This window comes from Pelophylax lessonae (assembly GCF_965119305.1).
Source record: "Pelophylax lessonae genome assembly, chromosome: 4".
In the NCBI taxonomy this organism is placed as follows: Eukaryota; Metazoa; Chordata; class Amphibia; order Anura; family Ranidae; genus Pelophylax; species Pelophylax lessonae.
The window spans coordinates 568,630,880-568,652,911 of NC_138771.1; the positions used below are offsets into that span (position 1 = coordinate 568,630,880).

The window sequence follows — 22,032 nt, forward strand, 5'->3', positions numbered from 1 at the left end:
AGGGACGCCAATTTTATTTGGGTACAGCTTCACACGACCGCGCAATTGTCCGTTAAAGTAACGCAGTGCCGAATCGCAAAAAAGGGCCTGGTCATTAAGCAGCAAAATCTTCCAGTCCTTAAGTGGTTAATGAATAAAAAAAAAAACCCCACAAAACTCAATATATACCCCCATTTTTTATAAAATGTGAAAGATGATGTTAGTAAATAGATAATAGAAAAATAGTGCAGCGCAATCCTAGTGGTAAAATTATAAAATCATGCAGAGTCCCAGTGTTAATAGGTGTCCATATAAACAGATAAAAGTCTCCAGTGTAAAGTGGTCCTAGGGCAATTCCATAAGGTGCTTGTCTCCACGAGTGCTCATGCAATCCCACCACCTGTTCACACTGCCGCTCACCTTAACAAAGAGACCCTACAGGGTCAACCAGCATTTCATCTCAAAATCAAAGCATCCTCACACTTTCTTCCTTAAGCGTAGTAAATGATTACACCTCCGATGCACTGTCAGCTCCTCAAACAATGTTACCAATATGTGTAGGAGACAAGAAAAAACGATCTAATGCTCTCTGTATGCAATCAAGCACTCTTTAATCCATATAAGAAAACAACTCACATTTTTGAAGAAAATAACAGCGCATATCTGCAGAGTTTGCAAGCAGGCGTGCATCAGGTCCACCAACCCGGAAGAGTGAGAGGCGGCCGCGGGTCACGTGACATCCCTCGTACGCGTTACGTCCGTGAAAATAAGCGGGACTTCTTCAGCAAGGGTCACGTACCATACTGCGGACCCGTCTTTTATGACAATATGATCTGCCCACCTCCTGTCTTCAATTAACTAATCAGTATGATTCCAAATGGAAACAGGAAACAGGAAGTGATGTACACCGGAAGTGATGTACACAGGAAGTGATGTACACAGGAAGTGATGTACACAGGAAGTGATGTACACAGGAAGTGATGTAAACTAAGGGCAGGAAGTAAACACTGCATGACCCTTAAGCCAGGACCAGCCTGTATTCTTATATGCAGTGTGTACGGGCAATTTAAAAACTTTCCACAAGAACCAGCTTGTGGAAATACATTAAATACAATTTAATAAATATACTATGCCCAAATTTAAAATAATACATCTTCCCATAATCCAAAGGATTCAATGGGTGGTAATCGTCATTGTGACTCCGGCTAAATCTCAACTCTCCACTGGATGGCGTATCTGAGCATTGCCTAATCATAAATGTGAACAATAAGTGACATATACACAATAATGCACATAAAATTATTAAAATTACAAAATATAAACCGCAATGTGAATACTATAAAAGACAAAGAACAAAACAATAAATATATTCCCTATAAAATATAAAATATAAGAATATGGGAACATTAAAAAGGCAAAAAATATCTCATCGGTCAGAAATAAAACAGTTGAGATCAAACTCAACATTGAGTCCTAATGGCGTTAAAACTTTACATTCAAAAATCCAATAAGACTCCCGTTGACTCAACTGTCTAATAAAATTCCCACCTCTCCAGTGTGGGTGGACTCTCTCTATTCCCCAGAATTGCAACCCACTGGGATTTTTTTGATGGAATTTTTTAAAATGTCTTGAGACACTATGCGTTTCTAAACCTTTACGGATATTAGTGATATGCTCGCCCACCCTGACGTGTAAAGCACGAGAGGTACGTCCTATGTACTGAAGGCGGCATTCACACTGTAACATGTACACCACCCCTTGCGTTTTACAGGTGATCAGATTTTTGATGTTATATGATTTATTAGTAGCAGTAGCTACAAATTCTTTTCGTTTCTTTAGGTTCTTCTTGCAGCTCTTACAGGTAGCACATTTCCCACATGTATAGGTGCCAGAAAGAAAAGAAAAAATATGATTCTCCCTGATACGAGGTGGGTCAACAACCCCAGGCGCGATTTTATCTCGCAGTGAAGGGGCCTTCCGGTAGATAAACTTAGGGAATTCTGTCAGATGGGGTCCTAGAATTTTGTCCTCTTTAAGGATAGGCCAATACTTTTTAACAATACGTTCTACTTTTTTGTAGTGTATATTGTAATCAAAAATTATTCTGTAACCTGGATCCACTGGATTAATTTTGTCTCCATTCAGGAGAGTATCGCGGTTACTCCTTCCCACATCCTCCAATTCTTTTCTAATGGGGTCCTTTTTGTATCCTTTCTCAAGAAAACGCTTTTCCAAAACCTTTGATTGTACTTGATAGTCACTATCCGAAGCGCAATTGCGTCTTAATCTAGTGAATTGTCCCCTTGGAATGTTGCAAAGCCACATCTGGTGGTGACAACTATCCAAGGGGATAAATGCATTCCTATCAGTAGGTTTGAAAAAATTCCTTGTTCTCAAGGCACCTTCGTGTTTATAAATCTCAAGATCGAGAAAGGCAATCTTTTCCTTCTCCAAATTCCATGTTAAAGTGATATTTTTGGTGTTACTATTCAACCTATCCATAAATGTTTGCAGATCTGCCATGTCTCCTTCCCATACCATAAAAATATCATCAATATAACGTCTGTAACAAATAAGTTCCTGTGGTAGGGTGCCAAATACAGCCTCTTCCTCCCAGTGGGCCATGAAAAGATTGGCCACACTGGGAGCAAACTTGGCCCCCATCGCTACTCCCCTTGTTTGGAGGTAGTAGCGATGGTCGTACCAGAAATAATTCCTGTTTAAACAGAAGTTCAAACTTCTGTATAGGAATCTTTTGTGTTTATTAGTCAGAGTTGAAGTGGCTAGGGACCATTTGACTGCTGCTAAAGCGTCCTCATGTCCAATGATAGTGTATAAAGACCCAACGTCTGCTGTAATTAATACACTATCATTGGAACACGGCAAATCATTCAGGAGTTGGATCATATGCTTAGTGTCTCTCAGAAAGGATCTTGTTTCCCTCACAACTGGCTGTAGATAGTAATCAATATACTGGCCCAATCTTGAAGAAATGGAGTCTATTCCATTCACGATTGGGCGGCCAGGGGGGTTATCTGTACTTTTATGAATCTTAGGGAGACAATAGATAATTGGTCTTCTACAAAAAAGGGGATTAAGATACGAAGCCTCTTTATGACTCAATACCCCTTTTCTTTCTCCTTTTGTCACTAGAGAGTGCAATTCATCCTTAAACTCCAACATGGGATCATGGGGCAGGATCTGATAAGTGCTCCTGTCACCCAGGAGTCTCAGCATTTCCCCTCTGTAATAGGTTCCACTAAGGACTACCAAACCTCCTCCCTTATCGGCAGGCCGAATTACAATGTCACTCCTATTTTCAAGTGACTGAATCCCTCTTTTTATGTACTGGGGATCTGATACTCTTTTCACATTTAATTTCTCTAAGTCCCCACAGACCATGTTGCGGAACACTTCTAAATGTTTTATATCTTGGCCTGGAGGGTTAAAGGTAGATCTATTCCTTAGATTAGACTGATTAATTGTATCAGAAGATGCATTTTTTGTAATCGGATTGGAGAGGAAATATTTCTTAATATTCAACTGTCGTGTAAATTTTTGAATATTAATATACGTCTGAAATTTGTTAAGATTTCTGATGGGGGCGAATTTCAAACCCTTATCCAGAACCCTCATCTCATCTTCTGTGAGTGGGATCCCGCTAAGGTTAAAGACTCCAGCTCCTACCGAGGTCTCTGTTTTTTTGACTTTTCGTCCTCCCCTGCATCCTCTCGATTTTTTCGTTTGCCTGACTGAGGATGGTTCCCTCTCCAGGGGTGTTCCTGTTGCGGGGTTCTGAATGCTCGTGGGGGGAGCTGAGTCTGTGGTCCCCTCCAAGGGGACCCTCCCCCTAAAAAAGAAGAGGAAGAAGCGGTCGGATTGGAGTACCCTTGATTCTCTTGATAATCTCGAAGAGGAGCAAATCTATTACTTGAAAGATCAACTCCTTCTCTCTTCGCTGGGTAAGGGTGATAGTTTCCTCGACCCCTTCCCCTCCCTCTTCCTCTTCCTCTTCCCCTAACCATCTGCCACTGATTGGTATCTCTATGTGGAGGTGGTGGGTCAGAGATTGGGGCATATGTAGAGAACGAGGGGGGGCCATAGTCATGTCCCCTACCCCGTCCTCTCCTATTTTTTCCCTTCTTCCCTCTTTGATGGAAAACCTGGGAACGTTGAGGCAGAGGTGTTACAATTTGATGTATAGACCCCTGGGACCTTTCTACATTTATATTATTAGAAGAAGAGGAGGCTTCCATTTCTTCATTTCCCCCCCCTTCCATATTGGAAGATGAGGGTTCCAAGAAGGACTGTTGCCATTTAAAAATATCATTGGAACCAAAATCGGTCAGATCTCTCTGATATTTACTTTTCTTTTTCTCTTGAATGTCCCTATCCCATTTTTCCATTTTAATTTTCAAATCTTTAGAAAGTCTCTGAAAATCAGAATGATCCTTTTTAAGCTCTAGTTTGTCCTTTATTTCTTTAATTTGTAATTCAACCATATCTTTTTTCTTACGTTTGCGGATTAATAGAAAACTTAAAAGTTCTAAACCTTTGGAAATAAAAAATTCCCCCCATTCTTTGAGGGAAACTTGATCCAACAGACCGTCATTAGGAGGGACATCCCACCTAAGACGTCTGGGAATAATTTTTGCAGATAAATAGTATTCAAATGTTAATATGTCCCACCAGATTTTTATGTTTTTCTCGAACAAATGTCCAAGTTTTTTAAACAAAAAACCTAGATCCTCTGGATCTTTACGGGGTACGGGAACATTAGAGAATACTTCATTCACCTTCACTTCCCTTTGTTCTAAAAACTGAAATATATCCATGTCCTGCAGCTGAATAAAGGAAGATTGTAAACAGAATCAAATAAAAAGAAATATTCAGCGCTGGACTCTTGTACACACCACTAATAAATGGACCAGCAGCTAAGCACTCAAGGGCAATATCTCCAAAACACCTTCTGAATACATAATAGAAAAATAGTGCAGCGCAATCCTAGTGGTAAAATTATAAAATCATGCAGAGTCCCAGTGTTAATAGGTGTCCATATAAACAGATAAAAGTCTCCAGTGTAAAGTGGTCCTAGGGCAATTCCATAAGGTGCTTGTCTCCACGAGTGCTCATGCAATCCCACCACCTGTTCACACTGCCGCTCACCTTAACAAAGAGACCCTACAGGGTCAACCAGCATTTCATCTCAAAATCAAAGCATCCTCACACTTTCTTCCTTAAGCGTAGTAAATGATTACACCTCCGATGCACTGTCAGCTCCTCAAACAATGTTACCAATATGTGTAGGAGACAAGAAAAAACGATCTAATGCTCTCTGTATGCAATCAAGCACTCTTTAATCCATATAAGAAAACAACTCACATTTTTGAAGAAAATAACAGCGCATATCTGCAGAGTTTGCAAGCAGGCGTGCATCAGGTCCACCAACCCGGAAGAGTGAGAGGCGGCCGCGGGTCACGTGACATCCCTCGTACGCGTTACGTCCGTGAAAATAAGCGGGACTTCTTCAGCAAGGGTCACGTACCATACTGCGGACCCGTCTTTTATGACAATATGATCTGCCCACCTCCTGTCTTCAATTAACTAATCAGTATGATTCCAAATGGAAACAGGAAACAGGAAGTGATGTACACCGGAAGTGATGTACACAGGAAGTGATGTACACAGGAAGTGATGTACACAGGAAGTGATGTACACAGGAAGTGATGTAAACTAAGGGCAGGAAGTAAACACTGCATGACCCTTAAGCCAGGACCAGCCTGTATTCTTATATGCAGTGTGTACGGGCAATTTAAAAACTTTCCACAAGAACCAGCTTGTGGAAATACATTAAATACAATTTAATAAATATACTATGCCCAAATTTAAAATAATACATCTTCCCATAATCCAAAGGATTCAATGGGTGGTAATCGTCATTGTGACTCCGGCTAAATCTCAACTCTCCACTGGATGGCGTATCTGAGCATTGCCTAATCATAAATGTGAACAATAAGTGACATATACACAATAATGCACATAAAATTATTAAAATTACAAAATATAAACCGCAATGTGAATACTATAAAAGACAAAGAACAAAACAATAAATATATTCCCTATAAAATATAAAATATAAGAATATGGGAACATTAAAAAGGCAAAAAATATCTCATCGGTCAGAAATAAAACAGTTGAGATCAAACTCAACATTGAGTCCTAATGGCGTTAAAACTTTACATTCAAAAATCCAATAAGACTCCCGTTGACTCAACTGTCTAATAAAATTCCCACCTCTCCAGTGTGGGTGGACTCTCTCTATTCCCCAGAATTGCAACCCACTGGGATTTTTTTGATGGAATTTTTTAAAATGTCTTGAGACACTATGCGTTTCTAAACCTTTACGGATATTAGTGATATGCTCGCCCACCCTGACGTGTAAAGCACGAGAGGTACGTCCTATGTACTGAAGGCGGCATTCACACTGTAACATGTACACCACCCCTTGCGTTTTACAGGTGATCAGATTTTTGATGTTATATGATTTATTAGTAGCAGTAGCTACAAATTCTTTTCGTTTCTTTAGGTTCTTCTTGCAGCTCTTACAGGTAGCACATTTCCCACATGTATAGGTGCCAGAAAGAAAAGAAAAAATATGATTCTCCCTGATACGAGGTGGGTCAACAACCCCAGGCGCGATTTTATCTCGCAGTGAAGGGGCCTTCCGGTAGATAAACTTAGGGAATTCTGTCAGATGGGGTCCTAGAATTTTGTCCTCTTTAAGGATAGGCCAATACTTTTTAACAATACGTTCTACTTTTTTGTAGTGTATATTGTAATCAAAAATTATTCTGTAACCTGGATCCACTGGATTAATTTTGTCTCCATTCAGGAGAGTATCGCGGTTACTCCTTCCCACATCCTCCAATTCTTTTCTAATGGGGTCCTTTTTGTATCCTTTCTCAAGAAAACGCTTTTCCAAAACCTTTGATTGTACTTGATAGTCACTATCCGAAGCGCAATTGCGTCTTAATCTAGTGAATTGTCCCCTTGGAATGTTGCAAAGCCACATCTGGTGGTGACAACTATCCAAGGGGATAAATGCATTCCTATCAGTAGGTTTGAAAAAATTCCTTGTTCTCAAGGCACCTTCGTGTTTATAAATCTCAAGATCGAGAAAGGCAATCTTTTCCTTCTCCAAATTCCATGTTAAAGTGATATTTTTGGTGTTACTATTCAACCTATCCATAAATGTTTGCAGATCTGCCATGTCTCCTTCCCATACCATAAAAATATCATCAATATAACGTCTGTAACAAATAAGTTCCTGTGGTAGGGTGCCAAATACAGCCTCTTCCTCCCAGTGGGCCATGAAAAGATTGGCCACACTGGGAGCAAACTTGGCCCCCATCGCTACTCCCCTTGTTTGGAGGTAGTAGCGATGGTCGTACCAGAAATAATTCCTGTTTAAACAGAAGTTCAAACTTCTGTATAGGAATCTTTTGTGTTTATTAGTCAGAGTTGAAGTGGCTAGGGACCATTTGACTGCTGCTAAAGCGTCCTCATGTCCAATGATAGTGTATAAAGACCCAACGTCTGCTGTAATTAATACACTATCATTGGAACACGGCAAATCATTCAGGAGTTGGATCATATGCTTAGTGTCTCTCAGAAAGGATCTTGTTTCCCTCACAACTGGCTGTAGATAGTAATCAATATACTGGCCCAATCTTGAAGAAATGGAGTCTATTCCATTCACGATTGGGCGGCCAGGGGGGTTATCTGTACTTTTATGAATCTTAGGGAGACAATAGATAATTGGTCTTCTACAAAAAAGGGGATTAAGATACGAAGCCTCTTTATGACTCAATACCCCTTTTCTTTCTCCTTTTGTCACTAGAGAGTGCAATTCATCCTTAAACTCCAACATGGGATCATGGGGCAGGATCTGATAAGTGCTCCTGTCACCCAGGAGTCTCAGCATTTCCCCTCTGTAATAGGTTCCACTAAGGACTACCAAACCTCCTCCCTTATCGGCAGGCCGAATTACAATGTCACTCCTATTTTCAAGTGACTGAATCCCTCTTTTTATGTACTGGGGATCTGATACTCTTTTCACATTTAATTTCTCTAAGTCCCCACAGACCATGTTGCGGAACACTTCTAAATGTTTTATATCTTGGCCTGGAGGGTTAAAGGTAGATCTATTCCTTAGATTAGACTGATTAATTGTATCAGAAGATGCATTTTTTGTAATCGGATTGGAGAGGAAATATTTCTTAATATTCAACTGTCGTGTAAATTTTTGAATATTAATATACGTCTGAAATTTGTTAAGATTTCTGATGGGGGCGAATTTCAAACCCTTATCCAGAACCCTCATCTCATCTTCTGTGAGTGGGATCCCGCTAAGGTTAAAGACTCCAGCTCCTACCGAGGTCTCTGTTTTTTTGACTTTTCGTCCTCCCCTGCATCCTCTCGATTTTTTCGTTTGCCTGACTGAGGATGGTTCCCTCTCCAGGGGTGTTCCTGTTGCGGGGTTCTGAATGCTCGTGGGGGGAGCTGAGTCTGTGGTCCCCTCCAAGGGGACCCTCCCCCTAAAAAAGAAGAGGAAGAAGCGGTCGGATTGGAGTACCCTTGATTCTCTTGATAATCTCGAAGAGGAGCAAATCTATTACTTGAAAGATCAACTCCTTCTCTCTTCGCTGGGTAAGGGTGATAGTTTCCTCGACCCCTTCCCCTCCCTCTTCCTCTTCCTCTTCCCCTAACCATCTGCCACTGATTGGTATCTCTATGTGCAACATTCCAAGGGGACAATTCACTAGATTAAGACGCAATTGCGCTTCGGATAGTGACTATCAAGTACAATCAAAGGTTTTGGAAAAGCGTTTTCTTGAGAAAGGATACAAAAAGGACCCCATTAGAAAAGAATTGGAGGATGTGGGAAGGAGTAACCGCGATACTCTCCTGAATGGAGACAAAATTAATCCAGTGGATCCAGGTTACAGAATAATTTTTGATTACAATATACACTACAAAAAAGTAGAACGTATTGTTAAAAAGTATTGGCCTATCCTTAAAGAGGACAAAATTCTAGGACCCCATCTGACAGAATTCCCTAAGTTTATCTACCGGAAGGCCCCTTCACTGCGAGATAAAATCGCGCCTGGGGTTGTTGACCCACCTCGTATCAGGGAGAATCATATTTTTTCTTTTCTTTCTGGCACCTATACATGTGGGAAATGTGCTACCTGTAAGAGCTGCAAGAAGAACCTAAAGAAACGAAAAGAATTTGTAGCTACTGCTACTAATAAATCATATAACATCAAAAATCTGATCACCTGTAAAACGCAAGGGGTGGTGTACATGTTACAGTGTGAATGCCGCCTTCAGTACATAGGACGTACCTCTCGTGCTTTACACGTCAGGGTGGGCGAGCATATCACTAATATCCGTAAAGGTTTAGAAACGCATAGTGTCTCAAGACATTTTAAAAAATTCCATCAAAAAAATCCCAGTGGGTTGCAATTCTGGGGAATAGAGAGAGTCCACCCACACTGGAGAGGTGGGAATTTTATTAGACAGTTGAGTCAACGGGAGTCTTATTGGATTTTTGAATGTAAAGTTTTAACGCCATTAGGACTCAATGTTGAGTTTGATCTCAACTGTTTTATTTCTGACCGATGAGATATTTTTTGCCTTTTTAATGTTCCCATATTCTTATATTTTATATTTTATAGGGAATATATTTATTGTTTTGTTCTTTGTCTTTTATAGTATTCACATTGCGGTTTATATTTTGTAATTTTAATAATTTTATGTGCATTATTGTGTATATGTCACTTATTGTTCACATTTATGATTAGGCAATGCTCAGATACGCCATCCAGTGGAGAGTTGAGATTTAGCCGGAGTCACAATGACGATTACCACCCATTGAATCCTTTGGATTATGGGAAGATGTATTATTTTAAATTTGGGCATAGTATATTTATTAAATTGTATTTAATGTATTTCCACAAGCTGGTTCTTGTGGAAAGTTTTTAAATTGCCCGTACACACTGCATATAAGAATACAGGCTGGTCCTGGCTTAAGGGTCATGCAGTGTTTACTTCCTGCCCTTAGTTTACATCACTTCCTGTGTACATCACTTCCTGTGTACATCACTTCCTGTGTACATCACTTCCTGTGTACATCACTTCCGGTGTACATCACTTCCTGTTTCCTGTTTCCATTTGGAATCATACTGATTAGTTAATTGAAGACAGGAGGTGGGCAGATCATATTGTCATAAAAGACGGGTCCGCAGTATGGTACGTGACCCTTGCTGAAGAAGTCCCGCTTATTTTCACGGACGTAACGCGTACGAGGGATGTCACGTGACCCGCGGCCGCCTCTCACTCTTCCGGGTTGGTGGACCTGATGCACGCCTGCTTGCAAACTCTGCAGATATGCGCTGTTATTTTCTTCAAAAATGTGAGTTGTTTTCTTATATGGATTAAAGAGTGCTTGATTGCATACAGAGAGCATTAGATCGTTTTTTCTTGTCTCCTACACATATTGGTAACATTGTTTGAGGAGCTGACAGTGCATCGGAGGTGTAATCATTTACTACGCTTAAGGAAGAAAGTGTGAGGATGCTTTGATTTTGAGATGAAATGCTGGTTGACCCTGTAGGGTCTCTTTGTTAAGGTGAGCGGCAGTGTGAACAGGTGGTGGGATTGCATGAGCACTCGTGGAGACAAGCACCTTATGGAATTGCCCTAGGACCACTTTACACTGGAGACTTTTATCTGTTTATATGGACACCTATTAACACTGGGACTCTGCATGATTTTATAATTTTACCACTAGGATTGCGCTGCACTATTTTTCTATTATGTATTCAGAAGGTGTTTTGGAGATATTGCCCTTGAGTGCTTAGCTGCTGGTCCATTTATTAGTGGTGTGTACAAGAGTCCAGCGCTGAATATTTCTTTTTATTTGATTCTGTTTACAATCTTCCTTTATTCAGCTGCAGGACATGGATATATTTCAGTTTTTAGAACAAAGGGAAGTGAAGGTGAATGAAGTATTCTCTAATGTTCCCGTACCCCGTAAAGATCCAGAGGATCTAGGTTTTTTGTTTAAAAAACTTGGACATTTGTTCGAGAAAAACATAAAAATCTGGTGGGACATATTAACATTTGAATACTATTTATCTGCAAAAATTATTCCCAGACGTCTTAGGTGGGATGTCCCTCCTAATGACGGTCTGTTGGATCAAGTTTCCCTCAAAGAATGGGGGGAATTTTTTATTTCCAAAGGTTTAGAACTTTTAAGTTTTCTATTAATCCGCAAACGTAAGAAAAAAGATATGGTTGAATTACAAATTAAAGAAATAAAGGACAAACTAGAGCTTAAAAAGGATCATTCTGATTTTCAGAGACTTTCTAAAGATTTGAAAATTAAAATGGAAAAATGGGATAGGGACATTCAAGAGAAAAAGAAAAGTAAATATCAGAGAGATCTGACCGATTTTGGTTCCAATGATATTTTTAAATGGCAACAGTCCTTCTTGGAACCCTCATCTTCCAATATGGAAGGGGGGGGAAATGAAGAAATGGAAGCCTCCTCTTCTTCTAATAATATAAATGTAGAAAGGTCCCAGGGGTCTATACATCAAATTGTAACACCTCTGCCTCAACGTTCCCAGGTTTTCCATCAAAGAGGGAAGAAGGGAAAAAATAGGAGAGGACGGGGTAGGGGACATGACTATGGCCCCCCCTCGTTCTCTACATATGCCCCAATCTCTGACCCACCACCTCCACATAGAGATACCAATCAGTGGCAGATGGTTAGGGGAAGAGGAAGAGGAAGAGGGAGGGGAAGGGGTCGAGGAAACTATCACCCTTACCCAGCGAAGAGAGAAGGAGTTGATCTTTCAAGTAATAGATTTGCTCCTCTTCGAGATTATCAAGAGAATCAAGGGTACTCCAATCCGACCGCTTCTTCCTCTTCTTTTTTAGGGGGAGGGTCCCCTTGGAGGGGACCACAGACTCAGCTCCCCCCACGAGCATTCAGAACCCCGCAACAGGAACACCCCTGGAGAGGGAACCATCCTCAGTCAGGCAAACGAAAAAATCGAGAGGATGCAGGGGAGGACGAAAAGTCAAAAAAACAGAGACCTCGGTAGGAGCTGGAGTCTTTAACCTTAGCGGGATCCCACTCACAGAAGATGAGATGAGGGTTCTGGATAAGGGTTTGAAATTCGCCCCCATCAGAAATCTTAACAAATTTCAGACGTATATTAATATTCAAAAATTTACACGACAGTTGAATATTAAGAAATATTTCCTCTCCAATCCGATTACAAAAAATGCATCTTCTGATACAATTAATCAGTCTAATCTAAGGAATAGATCTACCTTTAACCCTCCAGGCCAAGATATAAAACATTTAGAAGTGTTCCGCAACATGGTCTGTGGGGACTTAGAGAAATTAAATGTGAAAAGAGTATCAGATCCCCAGTACATAAAAAGAGGGATTCAGTCACTTGAAAATAGGAGTGACATTGTAATTCGGCCTGCCGATAAGGGAGGAGGTTTGGTAGTCCTTAGTGGAACCTATTACAGAGGGGAAATGCTGAGACTCCTGGGTGACAGGAGCACTTATCAGATCCTGCCCCATGATCCCATGTTGGAGTTTAAGGATGAATTGCACTCTCTAGTGACAAAAGGAGAAAGAAAAGGGGTATTGAGTCATAAAGAGGCTTCGTATCTTAATCCCCTTTTTTGTAGAAGACCAATTATCTATTGTCTCCCTAAGATTCATAAAAGTACAGATAACCCCCCTGGCCGCCCAATCGTGAATGGAATAGACTCCATTTCTTCAAGATTGGGCCAGTATATTGATTACTATCTACAGCCAGTTGTGAGGGAAACAAGATCCTTTCTGAGAGACACTAAGCATATGATCCAACTCCTGAATGATTTGCCGTGTTCCAATGATAGTGTATTAATTACAGCAGACGTTGGGTCTTTATACACTATCATTGGACATGAGGACGCTTTAGCAGCAGTCAAATGGTCCCTAGCCACTTCAACTCTGACTAATAAACACAAAAGATTCCTATACAGAAGTTTGAACTTCTGTTTAAACAGGAATTATTTCTGGTACGACCATCGCTACTACCTCCAAACAAGGGGAGTAGCGATGGGGGCCAAGTTTGCTCCCAGTGTGGCCAATCTTTTCATGGCCCACTGGGAGGAAGAGGCTGTATTTGGCACCCTACCACAGGAACTTATTTGTTACAGACGTTATATTGATGATATTTTTATGGTATGGGAAGGAGACATGGCAGATCTGCAAACATTTATGGATAGGTTGAATAGTAACACCAAAAATATCACTTTAACATGGAATTTGGAGAAGGAAAAGATTGCCTTTCTCGATCTTGAGATTTATAAACACGAAGGTGCCTTGAGAACAAGGAATTTTTTCAAACCTACTGATAGGAATGCATTTATCCCCTTGGATAGTTGTCACCACCAGATGTGGCTTTGCAACATTCCAAGGGGACAATTCACTAGATTAAGACGCAATTGCGCTTCGGATAGTGACTATCAAGTACAATCAAAGGTTTTGGAAAAGCGTTTTCTTGAGAAAGGATACAAAAAGGACCCCATTAGAAAAGAATTGGAGGATGTGGGAAGGAGTAACCGCGATACTCTCCTGAATGGAGACAAAATTAATCCAGTGGATCCAGGTTACAGAATAATTTTTGATTACAATATACACTACAAAAAAGTAGAACGTATTGTTAAAAAGTATTGGCCTATCCTTAAAGAGGACAAAATTCTAGGACCCCATCTGACAGAATTCCCTAAGTTTATCTACCGGAAGGCCCCTTCACTGCGAGATAAAATCGCGCCTGGGGTTGTTGACCCACCTCGTATCAGGGAGAATCATATTTTTTCTTTTCTTTCTGGCACCTATACATGTGGGAAATGTGCTACCTGTAAGAGCTGCAAGAAGAACCTAAAGAAACGAAAAGAATTTGTAGCTACTGCTACTAATAAATCATATAACATCAAAAATCTGATCACCTGTAAAACGCAAGGGGTGGTGTACATGTTACAGTGTGAATGCCGCCTTCAGTACATAGGACGTACCTCTCGTGCTTTACACGTCAGGGTGGGCGAGCATATCACTAATATCCGTAAAGGTTTAGAAACGCATAGTGTCTCAAGACATTTTAAAAAATTCCATCAAAAAAATCCCAGTGGGTTGCAATTCTGGGGAATAGAGAGAGTCCACCCACACTGGAGAGGTGGGAATTTTATTAGACAGTTGAGTCAACGGGAGTCTTATTGGATTTTTGAATGTAAAGTTTTAACGCCATTAGGACTCAATGTTGAGTTTGATCTCAACTGTTTTATTTCTGACCGATGAGATATTTTTTGCCTTTTTAATGTTCCCATATTCTTATATTTTATATTTTATAGGGAATATATTTATTGTTTTGTTCTTTGTCTTTTATAGTATTCACATTGCGGTTTATATTTTGTAATTTTAATAATTTTATGTGCATTATTGTGTATATGTCACTTATTGTTCACATTTATGATTAGGCAATGCTCAGATACGCCATCCAGTGGAGAGTTGAGATTTAGCCGGAGTCACAATGACGATTACCACCCATTGAATCCTTTGGATTATGGGAAGATGTATTATTTTAAATTTGGGCATAGTATATTTATTAAATTGTATTTAATGTATTTCCACAAGCTGGTTCTTGTGGAAAGTTTTTAAATTGCCCGTACACACTGCATATAAGAATACAGGCTGGTCCTGGCTTAAGGGTCATGCAGTGTTTACTTCCTGCCCTTAGTTTACATCACTTCCTGTGTACATCACTTCCTGTGTACATCACTTCCTGTGTACATCACTTCCTGTGTACATCACTTCCGGTGTACATCACTTCCTGTTTCCTGTTTCCATTTGGAATCATACTGATTAGTTAATTGAAGACAGGAGGTGGGCAGATCATATTGTCATAAAAGACGGGTCCGCAGTATGGTACGTGACCCTTGCTGAAGAAGTCCCGCTTATTTTCACGGACGTAACGCGTACGAGGGATGTCACGTGACCCGCGGCCGCCTCTCACTCTTCCGGGTTGGTGGACCTGATGCACGCCTGCTTGCAAACTCTGCAGATATGCGCTGTTATTTTCTTCAAAAATGTGAGTTGTTTTCTTATATGGATTAAAGAGTGCTTGATTGCATACAGAGAGCATTAGATCGTTTTTTCTTGTCTCCTACACATATTGGTAACATTGTTTGAGGAGCTGACAGTGCATCGGAGGTGTAATCATTTACTACGCTTAAGGAAGAAAGTGTGAGGATGCTTTGATTTTGAGATGAAATGCTGGTTGACCCTGTAGGGTCTCTTTGTTAAGGTGAGCGGCAGTGTGAACAGGTGGTGGGATTGCATGAGCACTCGTGGAGACAAGCACCTTATGGAATTGCCCTAGGACCACTTTACACTGGAGACTTTTATCTGTTTATATGGACACCTATTAACACTGGGACTCTGCATGATTTTATAATTTTACCACTAGGATTGCGCTGCACTATTTTTCTATTATGTATTCAGAAGGTGTTTTGGAGATATTGCCCTTGAGTGCTTAGCTGCTGGTCCATTTATTAGTGGTGTGTACAAGAGTCCAGCGCTGAATATTTCTTTTTATTTGTTAAAGAGGTTGTAAACCCAAATTTTTTATTTTTTTTTTCAACCTGAAAGAGAAACACATAATGAGCTAGTGTGCATCGCATACTAGCTCATTATGAAATACCTACCTAAGAACGAGCCCCCGCTGTCCCGCCCGCTTACCTCTATGACGGGCGACATGTTCAGTCGCCCGTCTTCCGGGATCGCGGCATCCGGCCATCTGACTGGCCGGAGCCGCGGTGACGTCCCTCCCGCACCAGCGGGCGTTCCTTCAGAGCGCATGCGCCAGTGATGTCATGGCTGTATGTAAGGTAAATATCTCCTAAACGGTACATGTTTAGGAGATATTTACAGTACCTATAGGTAAGCCTTATCATTGGCTTACCGATTGGTACAACTTGCAGAGGAGGGTTTACTTCCTCTTTAACAAGGCCCCTCCATGTTATTCTATGGCCTCATGCACACACAGGCTTTTAGGAGCTGCAATCGCATAGGTGTTTTTAAGCTGTAAGGCCTCATGCACACACAGATGTTTTGCATCTGTAAGTGGCATAGGCGTTTTCAAGCTGCAAATAAAACCCAGGGCCAGTGCGTTCTGAGGACCAGCGTTAGAGCTGTAAAAAACGTCTGACGCTGCTAAAGGCTGCTTAACGTTGCATATACAGCGTTAAGCCACGTTTTATGTTTTTTTACTTTTTTATGTGAAAATCAATGGTTCCCTATGGGATCCCATTGATTTGAATGGACGTTGCATCCAAGTCGGATCAGGATGATCCGACTTGTGGTGCGACTTAATCTAAGGATCTTGAGGGGAAATCCACGCCAAAATGGGGGGAAAAAAAATGGCGTGGGGGTCCTCCTCCGGTTCCATACCAGGCCCTTCGGGTCTGGTATAGATTTTGACACAAAGAAAAAATGGTGTGGTGTCCCCCCCCCCCCAAAATCCATACCAGACCCTTATCCGAGCATGCTGCCAGGCAGGTCAGGAAAGGGGAGGGGACGAGCGAGCGGCCCCACCCCCCTCCTGGACAATACCAGGCCACATGCCCTCAACATGGGGGGGGGGGGGGAGATGGGTGCTTTGGAGCAGGGGGGGGGGCTCTACACCCCCCCACCCCAAAGCACCTTGCCCCCATGTTGATGAGGACAAGGGCCTCTTCCCAACAACCTTGGGCGGTGGTTGTGGGGGTCTGCGGGTAGGGGGCTTATGGGAATCTGGACGCCCCCTGTAACAAGGGGGCCCCCCAGATCCCAGACCCCCCTCCCTATGTGAATGAGTATGGGGTACACTGTACCCCTACCCATTCACCCCAAAAAAAGGAGTGTAGTGTAAATAATCACGAGACGGTTTTGAGAAGACCTTTCTTAAAAATCTTCCTCCGGTCTTCTCCAACAATGTCTCTCATGATTACGCCGGCTCCGCGCTTTGCAGCTTCTTATATAGCCATGGGGGCGTGGTGACATGGTGGTGTCTCCCGGAGACCCTGCCCCCTTGCGTCGTCATCTGACAATGTGTTACGACACAAGGAGACGGGGTTTCCGGGTGACGTCACTGGGTGGCCACGTCCCCATGGCTATATAAGAAGCTGCAAAGAGCGGAGCCGGCGTAATCAGGAGAGACATCATCGAAGGAGGACCAGGTAAAAAAAAAAAAATATATTTATTATTGTTTTTTTTTTTTTTTTTTATAGGAGCCTGCAAAGCGTTGCACCCACTATCAGTTCGGTTCTTGCAGACTGTGTAAGCCAGGGCTTGACAAATTTGCTTTGAAGAGACAGTTTTTCACTTCCCTACAGGGCACTTTTACCCCCTTTCTTTCCAAGCCAATTTTGAGCTTTCAGTGCTATCACACTTTAAATGACAACTGCGTGGTCATGCAAAACTGTACACATATAAAAATGTTTATAATTTTTTTAGAGATTTCTTTTGGTGGTATCACCACAGAGTTTTTTATTTTTTTTTTACTAACTAAACAAAATGAAGAAAAAAAAAAGCCTTCATTTGTTTTAAAATTTTGTAATTTTTCATTTTTAGTGATGTGCGGTGATGAGGCTGCACTGATAGGCTGAACTGATAAGGTGGCATTGATATGCTGCACTGATGGACACTGATAGGGCTGCATAGCAGGGTATCGGCTTTCCTTTTCTCATGCTGTGACAGTGCTGAGTAAAGGAAATGCCATTAACCACTTTAGCCCCTGACAATTGCACGGTCATGCAACCCTGTACCCAAACCAAATTTAGGTCCTTTTTTTCCCACAAACAGAGCTTTCTTTTGGTGGTATTTGATCACCTCTGCGCTTTTCATTTTTTGCGAAATTAATAAAAAAACAAAAAGTGAAAATTTTGCGAAAAAAATTGAAATTTTCTACTTTGACAGGTAAAAAATATCCAATATATTCAATATTTGTCATATATTTAGCTACATGTCTTTGACAAAAAAATTCTCAATGAGCGTATTTTTAACCGCTTTAAGACCGGAAGATTTTACCCCATTCCTGACCAGGCTATTTTGGGATTCTGCACTGCGTTACTTTGACGGACAATTGCGCAGTCGTGCGACGCTGTACCCAAATTAAATTTATGTCCTTTTTTCCCCCCACAAATAGAGCTTTCTTTTGGTGGTATTTGATCACCTGTGCGATTTTTAATTTTTGAAAAAAAGAGCGACAATTTTGAAAAAAAAAAACAATATATTTTTCACTTTCTGATATATAAAACATTCCCCCAAAAAAATCTACAAATCAAAATTTTTTAACATTTTAGGCCAATTTGTTGTCTGCTACATATTTTTGGTAAAAGGCGTATTTTGATTGGTTTGCGCAAAAGTTATCACGTTTACTAACTACGGGAAAGATTTGTAATTTTTATTTTGTACTAATAATGGCGGCGATCTGCGATTTTTTTGCTGGACTGCGACATTGCGGGCGGACAGATCGGACCCCTGACTGACATTTTTGGGGGGAGCAGTGACATTACTACAGTAATCAGGTCGGCTAGTGGTTAAGCAGCATTTGTTTACATGTGATTGGACACAGTTTATCATATGGAAAAGGGCCGCTGTAATTGGCCTTTTACCTCAATCTGTCATCAGATCACAGAGCGTGCCCCAGGTGAGCGCGGTTCTGGGAGGACATCAATAGAAGCCCTCCCAGAACTGGATGATCGCACTGTAGCCGTCTTTCGGCTATAGAGTGGTTGGCCAGTGGGATGCAGATGAAGGCGGCTGACAAAAGCCAAGGGGCCAGGATGTAATTTCTACTCGTCATGACAACCTGGCGTCTGGGATCTGTCAAGCTCTGGCATAAGTTGTCTGCCCGTACCTCAAAGGGGCAGGCAGTTACACTTTTGACAGGAGGACCTAATGAACTACCCAGAGCACTCAAAACTAGTGAAAAACAGTCATAAAAGATGAGAAGGGAAGAAAAATGTCAGTGGCCTCCACCTGTAAACAATTCCTGCTTTGGAGGTGATCTCATTGTTGCCCATCTAGTGCACCTGTTAATTTTATTAACACCAAAGCAGCTGAAAATGATTAACAACCCCCTCTGCTACTAAACTGACCAGATCAATATCCCAAGAGTTTAAGGCCCCCCGTTCAGTTCATCAGTTCAGTCACGTCAAAATGTAACAGTTTTCCATCCATTTTTCAACCGTTTTTTTTACATCCACTACCAATGCAAAAACGGATGAAAAACGGACCGTTTGTCCATTTACATCCGTTTTTTTGGCGGATGAAAAATAGGTCATTCATCCGTTCCAAAAAACGGACATTGACGGGAGTGGATGAAAATGGATGTTAAAGAATGATCATCCGTTTTTACATAGAGATGCATTGATGTCTGTTTTTCATCCATCAACGGATGGATGACAAACGGACCATGTGTGAAAGGGGCCTTAATGACTTGATGCTACACTCTGATTAAAAAGTGTTCCTTTAATTTTTTTGAACAGTGCACTACACAGGGGTTGGACAAAATTATGGAAACGAGTATGGTAAAACAACAAAATTGTTGACCAATATGGTGTTGGACCGCCTTTGGTATCCAAGGTGGCCCAAATTCTTCTGGGAGAAATAGAAGACTTGGATGGTGGATAATAGAATCTCATACCACTCTTCATGCAAAATTGTACCAGTTCTCCCTCATTACGAGACAGTAAAAGCCAGTGTTGCCAACCCATTTATTTTTAGGCATTGCACAGGTTTTGTGTCCGATGACAAGAGGATTGAGACTAAAGCCCATAATACATGATGAGAATATTGTACAAAAAATAACGCTTTCAAAGCCATTCTACATTAATCTGATTGTTAGTACACAGCTTTCATCTGAAATTTTCCAAAGGGGCAAACATAAAAATTTTTCTCCTATGATACCAGATGGTACAATATACGTTTAATTGGCACAGTTTTTGCCTGAAAATACAATACATCACTTTCAACTTTTTATTCTGTCATACGAGACTTTTCGTACTTTAGTAACCTATTAGTTTTCAATATGGAGACTAGCATGCAAAACAAAAATGGACGATTATTCATCCAATAATCTCATCATGTGTATTAGGTCTAACACACCACGAGATCTGTGTAAAGCCACTATTCAATCAGATTGTACAATCTTCTCTTGATTTATCAATGTTTTAGAATACAAGGTCAAACCTAAACAATCAATTTTAGTTACCAAACACACAGGCCCCTATACCATATAGTTGATGGTAGATCTAAAGGGAATTTTACAGTCAGATTGTATAGTGAATGGTCAGCTTTATGGTGGCAACACGCGATTCGATTTTTTTTTTACACTCAATCCATTTGCAATTTAGTTAAAATGATCGAATCCACAAACAATCGAATAGCCATGACTGCCCATTCCAATCGGTTTAGACTTAATTTCAATCTGATTCATTCAAACCTAGTCAATCAGCCAGGATAGAAAACGATCAATCGTTTTGCATCAGTCGGCAGCACTGATATACTTTGTTGATGAATATGATAGCATTTCCATTGATCGTTTTTCAGATTACAGAGATGCGATTGATAACTTACGATCACAAGCTACAGTAATCGATCAGAACCCACTTCCCTGAGCCTGGAATATCAATGGTATGGGTTATCGACTAGAGATCGATTATTCCTATTGGAAGAGAGTGATTGGAAAATAAACTGATCATTATCGAAGCTTGATTGGCCACCATAATAGAGATAAGATGACTGAGCCACAACTGAATGAAAAATCCTTAAAGGACAGAAAGTGAAGGTAGTGACAACTGACACTTCCACAGCCTGGCACTGCCCATGGAAAGCAGAGAGAGCTGGTAACACCGGGCACAGCACACACACAAGCTGTAGAAGAGATATAGCCGCCCACTCACCAACTCATCTTCCCCCGGTCCGTCCTCCCCGCTCTCGGTGTTTTCCTTCTCCGTCTTCCGGGTTTCTGTAGCCAAACAGGAAGTTTACATTCCTCACATCGCCTGACCGGACATGACGACACCGGAGGGCGCGGCCACGTGTTCGGCTGCACTCGTAGGTCTTCGTGAGCAAGCGGAAGAGTTTCCATAGGAACCGTAATCAAAAGTGTACTGCGCATGTTCTGAGTAATTGGCAGCATGTGCGACTGTGAGTGTGAAGGAAAGCGGCGAGGTGTGATAGCAGTGTGAGGGAGTTTGAACAAAAGAGGAACCTTACATAGGGGAACGTTTCCCCCTATAAAACCGTCATCATTAGGTGAACTAAAGCTCAGGTTCTGTCATTGTTATAGCCTTGTCCTGAAAACTAAGCCACGCTGTAAGTCTAAGCGGACATTTACCCCTGAAAAGCACGTCTGCTTCTCTGACACCTCCCCCTCCTTCAAGATGAAGTAAACTCCCCTTGTGTGTTAGTACCGATATCCTTATCATAGGCTTACCTATAGGTACTATAAATATCTCCTAAACTTGCACCGTTTAGGAGATATTTATTGTATACTGCGCCGATTAAGTCATGGCGCATGCGCTCTGAGGGAACGGCCGCCTGTGCTGTTTCTTCAGGGCCTTAGCCGTGACTGGCGGCTCCCGCATGGGAGTGATCACAGCGCCGGAGCCCACAAACCTGGAAGAAACACTGGGGAAGATGTCAGCGGTGTGCGGGGGCTTCATTCTAAGGCATTTCATAATGAGCTAGTATGTGATGAATACTACTCCTCCCACCATCTTAAAATGGCATTTCCTCGATTCTTACAGAGCTGTTCTCTGCTCACTCACAGGTGTAAAAAAAAAAAAAAAAAAAAAGAGCCTCTGGCAAATGTTTATCAAGGCTGGGAGATAACTATAAACACAATGTTTTACAGTGTATCATTTCATTC

At 41.3% G+C, this 22,032-nt stretch overlaps 1 protein-coding gene across 1 annotated transcript in view; it reads right to left on the minus strand.

Moving 5' to 3' along the window:
* The window catches only part of BIN3 (bridging integrator 3), a 108,337-nt gene extending 87,182 nt beyond the window's left edge, over nt 1–21,155 (minus strand). Inside the window, exon 1 of the mRNA XM_082253400.1 lies at nt 21,062–21,155. Coding sequence (XP_082109526.1) covers nt 21,062–21,069 — 8 coding nt within the window. The 5' untranslated portion in view covers nt 21,070–21,155. The remainder of the gene's footprint in view (nt 1–21,061) is intronic.
* Nucleotides 21,156–22,032: the final 877 nt, after the last annotated feature.